This window comes from Panicum hallii, chromosome 5 (genome assembly GCF_002211085.1).
Source record: "Panicum hallii strain FIL2 chromosome 5, PHallii_v3.1, whole genome shotgun sequence".
In the NCBI taxonomy this organism is placed as follows: Eukaryota; Viridiplantae; Streptophyta; class Magnoliopsida; order Poales; family Poaceae; genus Panicum; species Panicum hallii.
Genome location: NC_038046.1, coordinates 6,724,153 through 6,738,351, shown reverse-complemented (window position 1 = coordinate 6,738,351; position 14,199 = coordinate 6,724,153). Strand labels below are relative to the sequence as shown.

Genomic DNA, 14,199 nt, shown 5'->3' with positions numbered 1-14,199 from the left:
TGGACCATCCATCCATCAGATCGGGTTGGCATGCATTCTGCTTGCCCGGCCGGCCTTTTCTGTGCGTGCATCTTGCGCGGCTTGTGCTTGTGTAGAGAGAGTAGACGCAGGGTGATGTTCTTGTGTCTGTGGGTGTGGGGCAGATGGAATTATTAGGCGCATGTGTGATGCGCGCTGCATGTGAGCCATATATCACCTTGTAAATTAACCAGAGAAAGAGAACTACCTCATCACATCAGCCATCGGCGAGTGATGCTTAGGGCATTGACACGGTCTGTAAACCCACAACTTGAGCTATTAATTTTTATCATGTATCTGCTATAAATTAAATACAACAGAAGCCCTGTTCTTCTATTGTAGTAAGACCAAGTCAGACTCACCGTGCTCCATCTTGTTTGGAAGCAACGAGGTTACCCAGACCGATTCGGAGATGGATAGCTGGAAAGTGCCTGTTTTCCGAGCCTTCATTTTTCATGGCGAAACTTCCACAGGACCCTTGTCGTCCACACAAACATGTCACATACTCAAGGCTCCTAGGACGTAAACGCAAAAAACCCGTAAACGTAAAATTTTCGAAAGAATCTTACTAATTTGAAGTACTAAATGAAGTCTATTTACAAAACTTTTTGCATGGATGGGCTGTAAATCGCGAGACGAATCTAATGAGCCTACTTAATCCATGATTTGCAACAGTGATGCTACAGTAACCATCCGCTAATTATTGCTTAATCATGGATTAATTAGCATCATTGGATTCGTCTCGTGATTTACAACCCATCCATGCAAAAAGTTTTGTAAATAAACTTCATTTAGTACTTCAAATTAATAAGATTCCTTTGCAAAAAGTTTTTTTAGTTTTACGGTACGCAAACTAAACAGGCCCTCACATAGAAAGGCCCTCACATAGAATGTGCAAGGAATCCACGCGTACTACAGATACCTGCATTTCTGCAAGGGGAAATAGTACACTCCTGAAAGCCTGCGTGTGCGGTCGTACAAGAACTGGAGGAGAATCCAACGACAGCATCATCAGCTACACTTGCTGACGGGTAGTATAGCAGCTGGAGTCACCCGTGGCGTTGGTTTACGAATAGCAGCTGTGGTCACCCATGACGTCTGGAATTGTGCGGTCGTGGTCGGAACACCAGCTACTCGCGTCGTCAGGCCACCTCCATTAATCGAGCTAGCTACCGTCGATTTCAACAGCTGACATGGAGCAGCTCATGTGGGCCTACTAGTGAGAATACTTTGATATAGTCACTTCTCTCCTCCCGCTCTCTTTTGATTGGCTGGTAGAGGAACCGAGGAAGGGTCCATCATCCGCTCTTCCCAGGCTCCGCGCTAGCGGCGAACAAATCGCTAGCGATTTCTTTTTCCCTCGTATTCTCACCTCCATGTCAGCTCAGAATCTAAAATCAGCCAGCGACGAAGCCCGCTGTTGGAAGTGGCCTAACGCCATGCATGTTCTTCGGACGATCGAGCAGCTCCGGCTGGATGGCCGTCCGTATTTTTTGGTTGGTGGCACTGGCACCCGCGTAAACCGGTAGGTTTCCATCCATCTCGCGCACACCGCCACACCTACCGCCACGACATGCATGGACACTTCCGGGGCAGGGTAGTTAACCAACCAACTGATCCAAGGAAGATTCCTAGTTTAAGAGAATCTCCAGCACGCCTTCTATTTCAAGCCCCTAAAAATTTTTAGATCCCGTACGGTCTCTAATATAGTCCTTATTCTAGGAAGGCCTCCAAATTAGCCCCTCCATCCCCGAGGGCTCTCTCTAGGATCGCTATCCTTCAGTTATTTCCTGCGAGCGTGGATTTATTCACGCTTATTCTCCCCGCCTTCTCCACGCCGCCGCCCTTTTCTATTCCGCGCCACCGCCTAGCCAAGTCGCCGTCCACCTGCTTTTCCCCGAACTCCCTCCTGCATGTCGGCGCTGCTCCATCGCAGTGCTTCCGTGATCCGTGCACAAGAGATTTGACGCCACCGGTCCTGGACGCGTCCTCACTAAGCCTGCCTGACGTCTCCTCGCCGATCCAGCAGCCACTCCGATTCCGTTGGCCCGTGCTACGGCCGCCAGCCTCAAGGTGAATTTCCGTATGTGCATGTATACGACAAATCATTGTTTATTGTATTGTAGATAGAACTGATCGGTGTTGCCTGACAAAAGGTGAATGAGTCTGCAACGTCTCCATCCATCTCTTGGATTTGAGGATAATTGATTCTTATGAAACCAAGCTACTTTTCAGTAGTTTATTATTTTAGCATGTGTGGTAGTGCTAATTATTAGAATTGATATCCAATTTGATGATGCACTTTGAATATGTCATTTCAGAGAATTGTGAACATGGCCTTCTCCGATGATGATGACCTCATTGCTCAGTAGTGGGAGGAAGAGGAAGAGGAAGAGGAGGAAGAGTCCAACGATGATGATGGGCTCATTACAATTCTCATGCTTGCTGACATGGACTATGAGAGACCCAAGAAGAAGTGCCGTGGTTCTGTCCGGGGACGCGAGGTGTCGAGGTAGTACATAGGTACATGTCTAGTGGCCATTTGCGCATTGTGGCTGATTATTTTGAAGATCCTCCAATATATAATGCAAAATTCTTTAGGAGAAGGTACATGATATCGAGAGACCTTTTCTTACGCATAGTGGATAGTGTGGAGGCACACGATGACTACTTCAAGCAAAAACCAAATGCATCAGGTCTTCTCGGTGCTACTGCATTGCAAAAGGTGTTCGGATAATTTCGTATGCTTGCATATGATGTTCCAGCTGATTCTATGGATGAAGTTGCGAGGATTGCAGAGAGCACCATGGTAGAGGCTTTTCACCACTTTGTGCACGCTGTGGTTGAGGTGTTTGGGGAGCAATACTTGAGGCCACCTACTATTGAGGACACTGCAAGGCTGATGGCTAGAAACACTAAGAGGGGATGGCCTGGTATGCTTGGTTGCATTGATTGTATGCATTGGAACTGGAAGAATTGCGCAACGACATGGAAAGGGCAGTATTCAGGGCATGTGGATGGGCCAACAATGATACTTGAAGTTGTTGCATCCGAGGATTTGTGGATTTGGCATTTATTTTTTGGTCTACCTGGCTCTCTAAATGATATCAATATCTTGCAGAGGTCACCACTATTTCAGAGGCTAACTTCAGGAACAGCACCACCTGTGGAGTACATGGTTAATAGTCATAATTATAGTATAGGATACTATCTTGTAGATGGAATCTACTCTTGTTGGGCGACTTTTGTGAAGAGTTATAGTAATCCACAAGGCAACAAGAAAGTTCATTTCACTAAAGCTCAAGGAGTGGTGCGGAAGGATGTGGAGAGAGAATTTGGTGTTCTACAAGCTCGATTTGCCATGATGAGGGGTTCTGCTAGATTTTTGGACAAGGACACCCTATGGTACATAATGACATCAACTGTTATCATGCACAATATGATCATTGAGAATGAATGAGATGAAGAAGAGGATTAAGACTACGATCAAGATGGTGGCGAGGTGCTGAGGTCGGAGGATTATGTACGGCGGGATCCACTTGTACTCGAGGTGTTCCTCAAGATACATCAGAAGATTGAGGATAGACAGGTGCATGAGAAACTTCGTGATGATTCGGTGGAGCATTTGTGAGCGCTTCATGGCTCTAGCTAATATAATTTGTTGTCGTAATTTTGTATCATGTGGTGTGGGTGTGGACAATTTTGATATGTCATGTGATTTTATATTTTAAATTATTTAAATTTGAATTTGATAATTTGAATTGTCATGTTTGAACTCATGAATTTGAATATGGTTCTTTGTTATACTCCAGAATATTTATATTTTAATGGTAATGTTTAGAGATGAAAGATATATAGAATATGTTAAAATAGAAGAGAAAGGGGCTGAGATCAAGGGGCTCTTACTTGAGTTGGGTGTAGAAACGAGGATCGCAAAAAGTAGGGAGAGCCCCTACTCAGAAAGCAGGGGTCTTAATTTAATTTACGGGGGCTATTGCTGAAAATGCTCTAGGAGCAACTCCAACAGACCCTCTAAATAAGCTCCATTTTAAATTTGGAGAGTGGAATAAAAAATCACACTCCAGCCGATCCTCTACTAAAGCTCTATTTTGGGCAAGGTCTCCACATCTCTTCCTCCACCCTCTATTCCTGGAGGATATTTAGATTAAAAAGAAGAGGATAAAATTTAGAGGCCACTGCTGGAGAGTTGAGGTTAAAAAACTGCCTTCAGAAAATAGAGGGAGCACTTATTTAAAAAATAGAGAATCTGATCAGATGATCATTGCTGGAGATTCTTTTAAGGACTAATGAGGTAACGATGGCATCGTTTTTGTTTTGGTCCTGGGTTGATTGACGACATGCATGTCGACGTCGCGGCCAATGCTGGCTCCAGATGCTATTTTCTTAATTACACGATGGTTTTGTCTCAGCACGATGATATTATTTGTCATTGCCTTAGTTATTCGTTGATCTAGATGCTCTTAGGTTTCCCCCCTCGAGAGTAATCCTGTTTCCTAAGCTGCCATGCAGAGAACTTATTAGGGAAATAAAATCTTGAAACAAAATGTAGACCAGCCCAAAACCTGTCAAAGATGTCCAACATGCCGCATGCGGGCCTGTATCCATCTTGTGAAATGAAAGATAATTTGATTACATACAAATCAATATCCTTAGGGCTAATTATTACAACCCATCAATAATAGGCCATAACATCCATCTAGAAGTAGGCTATTTTCTGTTTTTGTGTCATTTTGTTCTCCAATCTTTATGTCTATCAGTGTCTTACAGGATTGTGATTTTGTATATTTATACATGCTTGAACATTTATCTTAAACTTGATCCAACGATCCGTGAAACCTAAATCAACATCTTAGATAGACTAGTATAATTTATCCAAAATCTTAAAGTAGTAGTGTAGTACATCCTCAATGTTGAGGCTTTTTTTAAAAAATAATTAAGCGCACATATTTTGTTTTATTGGTCTTAAACAACAATGATGATTCAAAGGCACCCATTTTCTTCAATCAAATTATACCACATGGGCATAGCTGATTGTCTGGTTGCACCACCTCATCCCAGCCATTCATTTAGAAGAAAAATATCTTGTAAAAAATATATATGAATTCTGCTATTGCTCTGGTGAGGAAGGAAGCTCACTTAGAACAAGTATTATAAAAGGCTGTAAACAGACTTAATGCTGAGGCGGAGAATTAAGGATAGGAGAGAGAGAGGAGAAATGGGCTATAAGATTATAATAGCTTCGATATAAGAATAAAAAAAAATTTATGAGAGACATAAATAGATTATGTATTAATGATGAAGAACGAGTGGGCTGAGAGATAGGTTTGAAAAATCCGCCGGCTGTATTATTAGTCTCGGTCTCAGTGCTTGGGCAGGCCAGCAGGGTTCGGTACTGTCCAATAGAGATGCTTCGTGGCGCAGGATCTCCAGAGTCCAGAAGCAGCCCAACGAAACCATGGATCAAGCAACGCGATAGGTGTGGTGGTGGTCGGGGGGGGGGGGGGGGAAGGCTTGGGGAGGGGGTCGCGCACCAACGCATTGCAGTAGGAGATCCCAAACCACTGCAAGTGGCCCCTGACGATGTTCATCTTCCATTTTGCGACGGTTGCCATCGGAGTTTGAAAAGGGGCTGTTGGAGTTTCCAATGGCCTCCAGGCTTAGAAAAGAGAGGGAGGAGGTGGTAGCGAAGTCTGGCGATGACAGCGGGTTGGGAGCGGTGCAGCACAGCGGCGAGGGTGGCGCCGTCCGAGATAGTGGCGAGACAATCGGTGGTCCAAGATCCGAGTGGGGGTGTGGCAGCCGTGGGGTGGTGTCGGGTTGGAGGAGGCTAGATCCGGCGGCTCTTGCCACCGCAGACGATAGCTTTCTTTGACGCCCATTTACCGGAGAACAGCCCAGCGAAAGCGGGCTGAAGCTCTCTCTCCTTGAAGGAGAAAGCCCACTACTTTGAGAGCCGCAGCCCACCAAAACTTCCATCGCGAAACCGCGAGAAGTGGAGGGCGGCAAAGGCGGCGGCGGCGGCCCACAGAACTCCACCGAATCTTCTTTCCTCACATACACACAGCACGCACACACGGCAACGCGGGAGGAGAGGAGGTGGCGGCCGCGCGACGCCGGCACGCCGCGAGGCGGCATCTCGGACACGTCCTACGACGGATCGTGCTAGGAGACGACGGAGCGACCTGGGCTGGTAGCGATGGGTACTATGGACAGCCAACGCTATCGGTTGCTGCGGCATCCCCCACGGCCGAGCCGCCGAGAGGCATCCGCCGGACGGGGCTTTCAGGTTTGCTCCCTGCCTGTCCAGCCGTTTCTGTCCCAAACTATTCGTCGAACAGCTTCAGAATTCCATAATTTCAGCCTAAGTTTGGTCATCTGCATAATCTTGGCGAGGCCAGTTTGATTCTGAAATGTTGGATGATTCGTCTCCTGGGCCCAAGTCCGCAGGCCACTTCAGTTTTGAATGAGTTAAGATGGTCGCAATCTGCAATAGGCATAGTTTTCAACGATTATGAGGTAAACTCAGCACATCTATAACTGCATGCATGTACGGTGAAATGAATTTTAGGCAACCACTCGTTTAACTTTGACATGAACATGATCCTAAAAATATGGTTTGTAACGTTCATGCGGTACTTTATAGTTTATAAATTATTTATAATAAAAAGTCTGGTTTACACTCTCGAACTATCGTAAAAATTTAATTTTTAACATTTAACTGTAAAATCGGATAAGAGAGATCATCCAATTATCAAAACCGGATAAATTTGGCCTTTGGTTTCGAAGGTGGTTTTGTATTTTTTAAAAAATTAAAAAAATTTAATTAGTTCTTAAAAATCAAAACTAATTCATTTTAAATCAGAAAAATATGTACCAAAATTTTTCTAAAAATTTAACATATCTATTATTGCTCTATTTGGATCTTATTTATTAAAAAATAATAGGCATAGCTACAAGCAGCCAAATACTATGAACATAAAAAAAGTTGGATCTGAATAACTGATAAATATAGTGCCAATAACTATGTTACATTTTTAGAGAACTTTTGATACCCATTTCGTATTTTTTAATTTAAAATGAATTACTTATGAATTTTTTAGTTTAAAATTAAATATTTTTAATTTTCATAAATGGAAAAACATCTCCGAAACCACCCAAAGGGCCAAATTTGCTCGGTTTTGATAGTTGGATGGTCTATATTATCCGATTTTATAGTTGAAAGTTGAAAGTTAGACTTTTGTGATAGTTCAAGAGTGTAAACCAGACTTTTTCTTTTATTATACTAGTGACGACAGACAAAAGGTTAGTGCTTAATGGTGTGTGCTTCTAAACTAATCTGCAATACTCTGGATTTCTGATGGTGTGGAGTCCAAATCAGCTTACTCTGGGAAGGTTTCTGTGGGCTGTGGCTTCCTTTTAGAAAGGGATATAATCACTTTCAGTATCATGGCCTGTGTCGCGACTGAATGACCTCATATGGACACATGACAATCATGTTGGTTTTCTAGTGTGATCCTTTATTATAGTGACACGGAGTTTTATTCCAAAATTCCAACTGTCGGTTTGCCACTTGTTCTAGATGATTAATGGGCACAATGAAGTCTACCATATTGTGGTTGGCTTGTGGCAGTCTGAAGATACAGTGATATACATCAACGAAAATGGTAATGCAACGAATCCAGATCCCATTTGCTGCAGCCTGATTTTCAGAAAGCTATCTGAAGGCATGCTCAGGAGAGGGACCTTTTTTGACCAGTGAAGCTAATGACTATCCTGTACTAGTGTCATCACCCGTGCTCACATCACCTGAAACATGTAAGAATCCCATCAGCCTCTTCCCTCTTTTGCATTCCCTGGGAAAGTATATTTTATCATTCAGATTGTGGGTTCTCATAAAGCGTGTACTCCATTATCTTTATTGATCATATTAACAAAACTTTGTGGGACACCTTTGAACTACTTTTGACCTAGGTTTCAACGATGGTTAAAATAGTCATAACTGTGTATACACGAGTAAATGAGAGAAAGACTTGCCTAGTGCCTATACCTTACTTCAGTCATAAAAGAATTAAATTAATGAACGTGGAATTAACATCAATACAAACACAATCAGTTATTAAGCTAGGCCTATACCTTACTTCAGTCATAAAAGAATTAAATTAATGAACGTGGAATTAACATCAATACAAACACAATCAGTTATTAAGCTTTCTATAATCAAAAGGTGGTCAAACTGAGAATGAATGATTAGGGCAGGTAACCTTACGCCAACAACTTTGAGCTGTACCTTTTGCGTACTGTTTTCAAAAGGTCATAGATTTGTCATCAAAGTCTCTCACCAACCACACAACATGTATCACATTTCACTTGATACGTTGATATATATTAGTTTCAGATAGTGATCTATCAGGATATATTTATGAGAATAATGATCAATAGCGTTCGTTCTTTCTTGTTAGATCATTAAAACGTACATCTTGGTGTACTCACTCAAGTGCTTAAAAGTGCACAATGCTACCTATCTTGTACTTTGTGAGCTTTTGCAACTTCTATTGCAAATATATGTGTAGAAATGCAGTATGGCAGTCCCTTCGGCTGAAATCAAGAACTCAATGGACATCATGATCTAACGATATCAATGGAGTCACTGGCGGAACACGGTGAAGACCAAACTGGACTCTGGCACCCCCTTCCAATGGGAATTTTCCTCCTCTCTATTTCCTAGCCTTTTCACAGGCGTTGCCCCCCCCCCCCATCCCCCCCCCCCCCCCCCCCCGTCTCTAGCTCACGTTCCGCCACTGAATGGAGGTATTGTATGCTGCTACTTGTTTTGAATGGTTATGCTTACTTATGGGTGTGTAATATTATTGCCATCACCATCACCATCACCAAGAACATCACACTATCACCCTAAAAAATATTATCATGTTAGCAAAAGGTTCTAAATTGTCAGTTGCATTAGGCCCGATTCATTTATTTTGCTTGAAGCTTACCCCATGTTTTAGCATAAATCACTCACAGGTCGGTGCGGAATTTTATTCTTAAAATCCTCCTTTTAGTTTACATTACTAGTAAACATATACTATTTCTTCATTTTTTCATATGCTGCAACCTTTATAAAATGCTAAAATCTGGAGAAATAAAGAAAGGTATAAGATTATATATATGTACTTATATTAATTCTACCAAGCTTGGGCCTAAAATAGTAGATCTGTCCCATGTGCAGATGTGCTCACATGCCATCATTTGTATATGATGCTTAACTAATTTTCATGCAACTATACAAAGAAAAGCACCTAACTGTATTCAAATGGCAAATTATGAAACTGATTTAACCACAATGATAAGAATTGGGATGCGAGAAGCTAAGATTAGATCCTACACATTTAATATCTAGAGTTTAACTTCTAACAAGAACTGAGAATCTAAGAAGCTACACTAGATTTGGCACTACTCTGTCTACATATGTAGAAAAGTCTTTGCATGATGGACTAAGAAGATGTCCATCCATCTCCCCATGTGCGTCCTGCCAAAAGGCAAAGGCTATCTTTCAGTTCTTCACATAAATAGGCCTCAGGTTGTGTTTATAAGTTCATCTTGAGACCCATACTTGACAAAAAAAATATTATCTATTGCATCATAACATCTGGACATATATGTGTGGTTTATGATTGATTGTTACTCTAACTCACTGCAGTATAAGTTGGCGGTTGCTTTCAGCAACTGGTAACAGCAGAGAGACTACAGTACATCGGCACTGGTCATCGTTGAATCATACTTGTGGGTTTCTGATCATTATACTATGAAGCATATAAAAAGAGCACAATCTGGTTTTTCAGGATCATGTAGATGGGCAAAGCGGAATGTGATAACCGAGCCCGCTTTTGAAGCTCTTCACTGTTTCAATCAAGAACAAAAGGCCGCATATATGCTACTGGTGTCTGCTTTCTTTCACAATAAGAGACATGAACAAATGTAATCATGCATGTCACGTTGCATACATGTTAAGTTTGGAAGTCCAAAACGCGGTTATTAGAGTCAAGCCTGGATTAAAAATTCTGGAAACAAGCATGCACCACCTACTCCAGGTCAAGGTTCTCCTGTGAGCATATATGATCTACAGGCTGCGCTTCTCTGCAGCACTGGACAAGGAGAATAAAATCCATCTTTAGTTCACGCCAGCCAAGGACTCAGCACCGATTGCTGGGAAATCTGTTGGGAGCTCTGCAATTTCAAGGTAATTTGCTGGAGCCAACGTGCATCCTCATCAACTGGTCACTTCTCAATCAGTTTCAAGACGTTGCAAGAGGACAGCCACCATGGCTAAGAGGGATGACTACATGCCCAGCTCCAGCGGCAGCTCTAATGGAGCCCATAAAAGGCTGCTGCAGGATTCTAGCAGCTATGCCCAGGAGCATGCTAAGAAGTAAGCCTAATCATGGCCATATGTCTTGAGCTAAGCTAGCTAAGTATGTGAACTACAGACAAAACTATAACCTACAGAAGGAAATCATTAGTCATCATGGACTTTCAATTGTTTTTTATTCCATTTGATGATCCTAGTTCTTGTTACCTGTGCAATTCAACTTCTTATGTATATTTTCGCCAGTTATTAATAGCTCTTTCCTGAAGTAGGAGGGTCCACATTAGCACAAGAACTAAGTACACATACGCACCATATCATGATGGCTACCAGTGGAGAAAATACGGGCAAAAAATGATCCGGGGCAATACCTACCCGAGGTATGTGTATAAAATCATGCAATTTCTTTGTCGTACAGTTTCAAACTAGTGGAGCTGATAGTAACAGATTCGTGCAATACGTTAATCAAGCCAAAGTCTGACAATTCATAACAGAAGAACACCTAGGCTAACCATTGCTGATTAGGCGAAATAGAACCAATCTATATACAATTATACATTTTCCAACGAGCCACACTCTTTGGGTCTTAAACACCCAAAATATATAATGGGTACAAGAATAGCTTAATTAAAGGGGGTAGATATATAAGTGAAGATGGATTTCTTGCCTAGATTAAATATATCAGATCCAAACACAGTAGCTGTAAATAGCGGGCGTTTCCTGTATTAGGTAAGTACTAAACACATGATCGATCTTATTAATTTCAAGGCTTTCCCATATTAGTTATAAGTACATGTGAGTGATGATCTGGTTTTGATTAGCTTATCGTTTCAAGCCTGGCTTTCTGATCGCATAAAAGTTGTTTAATGCAAGTGTGTCTGGAAATAATAAGAAATCCAGTGCATGTGCATGTATGGTTTATTAGGTTGCTGCCTGCCCCAGTAGCTGCCTGTTCCTATCAGGTTGTGGCATTTACCTTTATGCTGTCGTGTAGCTAAAAGTCACATGCCATAATGGGAATTTTCAAGAAGTGGAATAAGCCCAAGAGGAAAGAGAAAAGAACTAAGGACCATACGTTGAGGGAATCATCAGTTCATCACGCACACTACTTTTGTGCACTCATTGGGGGTTGTTTATTTGCCAAAAACACTAATTTGTTTCCAAATTAAAATGCAGAATCATGGATGACATATCTATTTGCTTCCTGACCAACTTGCTTTTGAGTAAACTAGACGTAATATTTGTTTTTTTTTGCAATAATTGGTGATATACTATTTCCTAGAAAAGGATGATTGGTGATCTACTTTACCATACTGTGGGGATGCAATGACCCACTGCATAGGTTTGTATACCAATGCATAATGTGAATATGTTATTTTGAGAAAGAACATGAGCAGGCAAGTATGATGGATCTGCCACATTATGGTTAACCCCCCACTACTAACCTATAAAACTTCTAGGCATAATAAAATCCAAAATTTTCTTTCAAAAAAATAATAAATTCCAAATAGTTCTGTATGGAGGGGTGTTGATGGGAAAAGGTAAATTTGCTCCAACCATCATTTTTGTAAAGAACATTCACTTACAGGAAACTTAGAATTGCTAATTTCTGATTTTGCCTTTGTAGACCATGCTGTGAGTAGGTGATTTAATTTTCCTTTAAAATAACTCATTGTCTAACACACCCTGCGGTCATTACCTTTATCCCTGTTGCAACTTGCAACTTCTGCAAGGGCAACTGAGACTTGAAGATAGGAATTGAACATCATCAGTTCTCAGGAAAAATCAATTTTATTATATGATAGCATTCAGATTGGGCATGGGTGCCAGTCATGTACATCCACCTTGATGAGGACTAGAACTTGGGTGATCTGGACGTACGTCCACATCTTGAACCAAATGAGCTAAGCTTAGCTATAATTAAAGCCTAGAGCAAATAAGAAAACATATAATGGTAATAGATATCACACTGCAGGTTACTGATTTCTTAGAGGCTATATTATTTCTTTGTTCCCTCAAATATTCGAAAATCTGCATCTCTGCAAGAGTTAGAGAACCGTCGGAAACAATAGGAATATGCACGGTGATACAAAGAACCTAAGTTACACCCACAAGATAATGCCACACATGGTACTTAGTAGATATTGAATTCTCGATAACGATGAAAATTCTGGTAGTGGGGGGGGGGGGGGGGGGGGGATTTCCTATCTGGGGGCTAGCAAAGGCCAATAGATCAGCATATTGATGTGACATTTTAAATAAGTAGCACCAAACATATGTACAGATCAGCATGTGTATGAGTAATTTTTGCAGATTTTTTAAAAATGAAACAGTCGGGTGAACTCCCTCTACTGTGGTAATGTTGATTTATCCTTTTTTTAACAAAGAGCTGCCTATTATACTGTTAAACAAGAAGTTAGGCTCAGGCTGAGCAGCTACATATCCAACAACAGAAGGGATAACAACAGTACTGACAGTTTGATGAGAACTATACTACCAAAACAGATAGAGCCTGAAAACAACCAATGCGGAGCCACAAGCATCGTCAAATTTTAGCATGTTACGTACAAAAAATTTATTTGTCGAAGTTAATGAGTTAGTACTTGAGGCAAACCAATATTTAATCAGGAGCTACCACATCATTATTTTTGAAGCATTCATAAGAATACTTTAGCATGTATGTATGCAGTATGCCTTTCCCATATATATGCAGTATGCCTTTCCCATATATATGTTAGATCCTCTCTGGCGTTGATGCATGTGATATCCAGTACTTGGGGATACTCACTGTATTGGGGCATGATATCCAGAGCATGCGTGCATTGGAATCCTCCTTTGGAGCTAATGATGCATGTCGGCATGATTAACAATTCTGAGCCAGGTGGACAACGCCAAGTGTTGTCATGTGTCAAGTTTTTGGCTTTCACATGCATGTTGGCGACCTCTTTTGTGAGCATTTCCCCTAGGACATGGAAACGTGAGCCTTAAACAACTCTCGATGTTGTTTTACGCAGGTGCTACTATAGGTGCACGTTCCATCAGGATCATGGCTGCCCAGCAACCAAACATGTGGAGCAAAGCAATTCCCAGGATCCGCCACTGTTCCGAGTAATCTACACAAATGAGCACACATGCAGCAGCACCCATGTCTCCGACTACATGGCTTCATCTATACACATCCAACAGATTGCCGATGCCCCTTTGAGAAAGACAGAGACGGAAATACCTCGTCTGACCCACTGTGTTGCTGGCGATGGATTGACAAAAGAAGAACGAGATGTCATTGTCTCCTCCTTGCTCACTGTCATCAATGGCTGTGATGTTGCAAAATTGGATGTTGGGCATGCAGCAATGCAAGAAAACACACCTGTTCTGATGGACAGAAACAGCAGCTATGAAGCCGTCCCTTCGGTTTCACCTGTACAGCTGGCGGCATCCGATGAACTGAAAATGGACTTTGTCGAACCACCAGAGTCCCACTGGTTCGAGACTTTGGATTTGGGTTGGTTCATGGAATACACGCAGACTGGTTGATCTATCATCTATTACTAAACGCGTTCAGAATCAACCTTTGGCTTACCTACTCTAGCTATGCAGAATATATGTACTCACTCTGTTTAGCAGAGTTTCTTTTTGGTGCAGACATACAATTTTTACTGATCTGGTACATTTGCATTTTTGTGGAGTTGCGTGTAATGTAATTAACAGGTTTGCACATTGTGCTGTGGAGAAGTATAACAAAAAAAGAAACCTAGCTAGTAAACTTTATTTCTCAATAAAAAACTTTGAATACCCAC

At 41.7% G+C, this 14,199-nt stretch overlaps 1 protein-coding gene across 1 annotated transcript; it reads left to right on the top strand.

The window, feature by feature from the left end:
* Positions 1 to 10,358: 10,358 nt before the first annotated feature.
* Positions 10,359 to 13,936, top strand: LOC112891832 (probable WRKY transcription factor 67). The gene is made up of 3 exons (XM_025958810.1): positions 10,359 to 10,465; positions 10,675 to 10,782; positions 13,417 to 13,936. The coding sequence occupies exons 1-3, from the start codon at positions 10,359 to 10,361 to the stop codon at positions 13,934 to 13,936; spliced, it is 735 nt and encodes a 244-aa protein (XP_025814595.1).
* The last annotated feature ends 263 nt before the right edge of the window (positions 13,937 to 14,199 follow it).

Bases quoted from the DNA above. Each gene is read 5' to 3' on its own strand.
- LOC112891832 (XM_025958810.1), top strand. From the start codon at position 10,359: ATGGCTAAGAGGGATGACTACATGCCCAGCTCCAGCGGCAGCTCTAAT. The intron at 10,466-10,674 runs GTAAGCCTAATC...TTCCTGAAGTAG, and splicing joins GCCCAGGAGCATGCTAAGAA to GAGGGTCCACATTAGCACAA. The intron at 10,783-13,416 runs GTATGTGTATAA...TGTTTTACGCAG, and splicing joins CGGGGCAATACCTACCCGAG to GTGCTACTATAGGTGCACGT.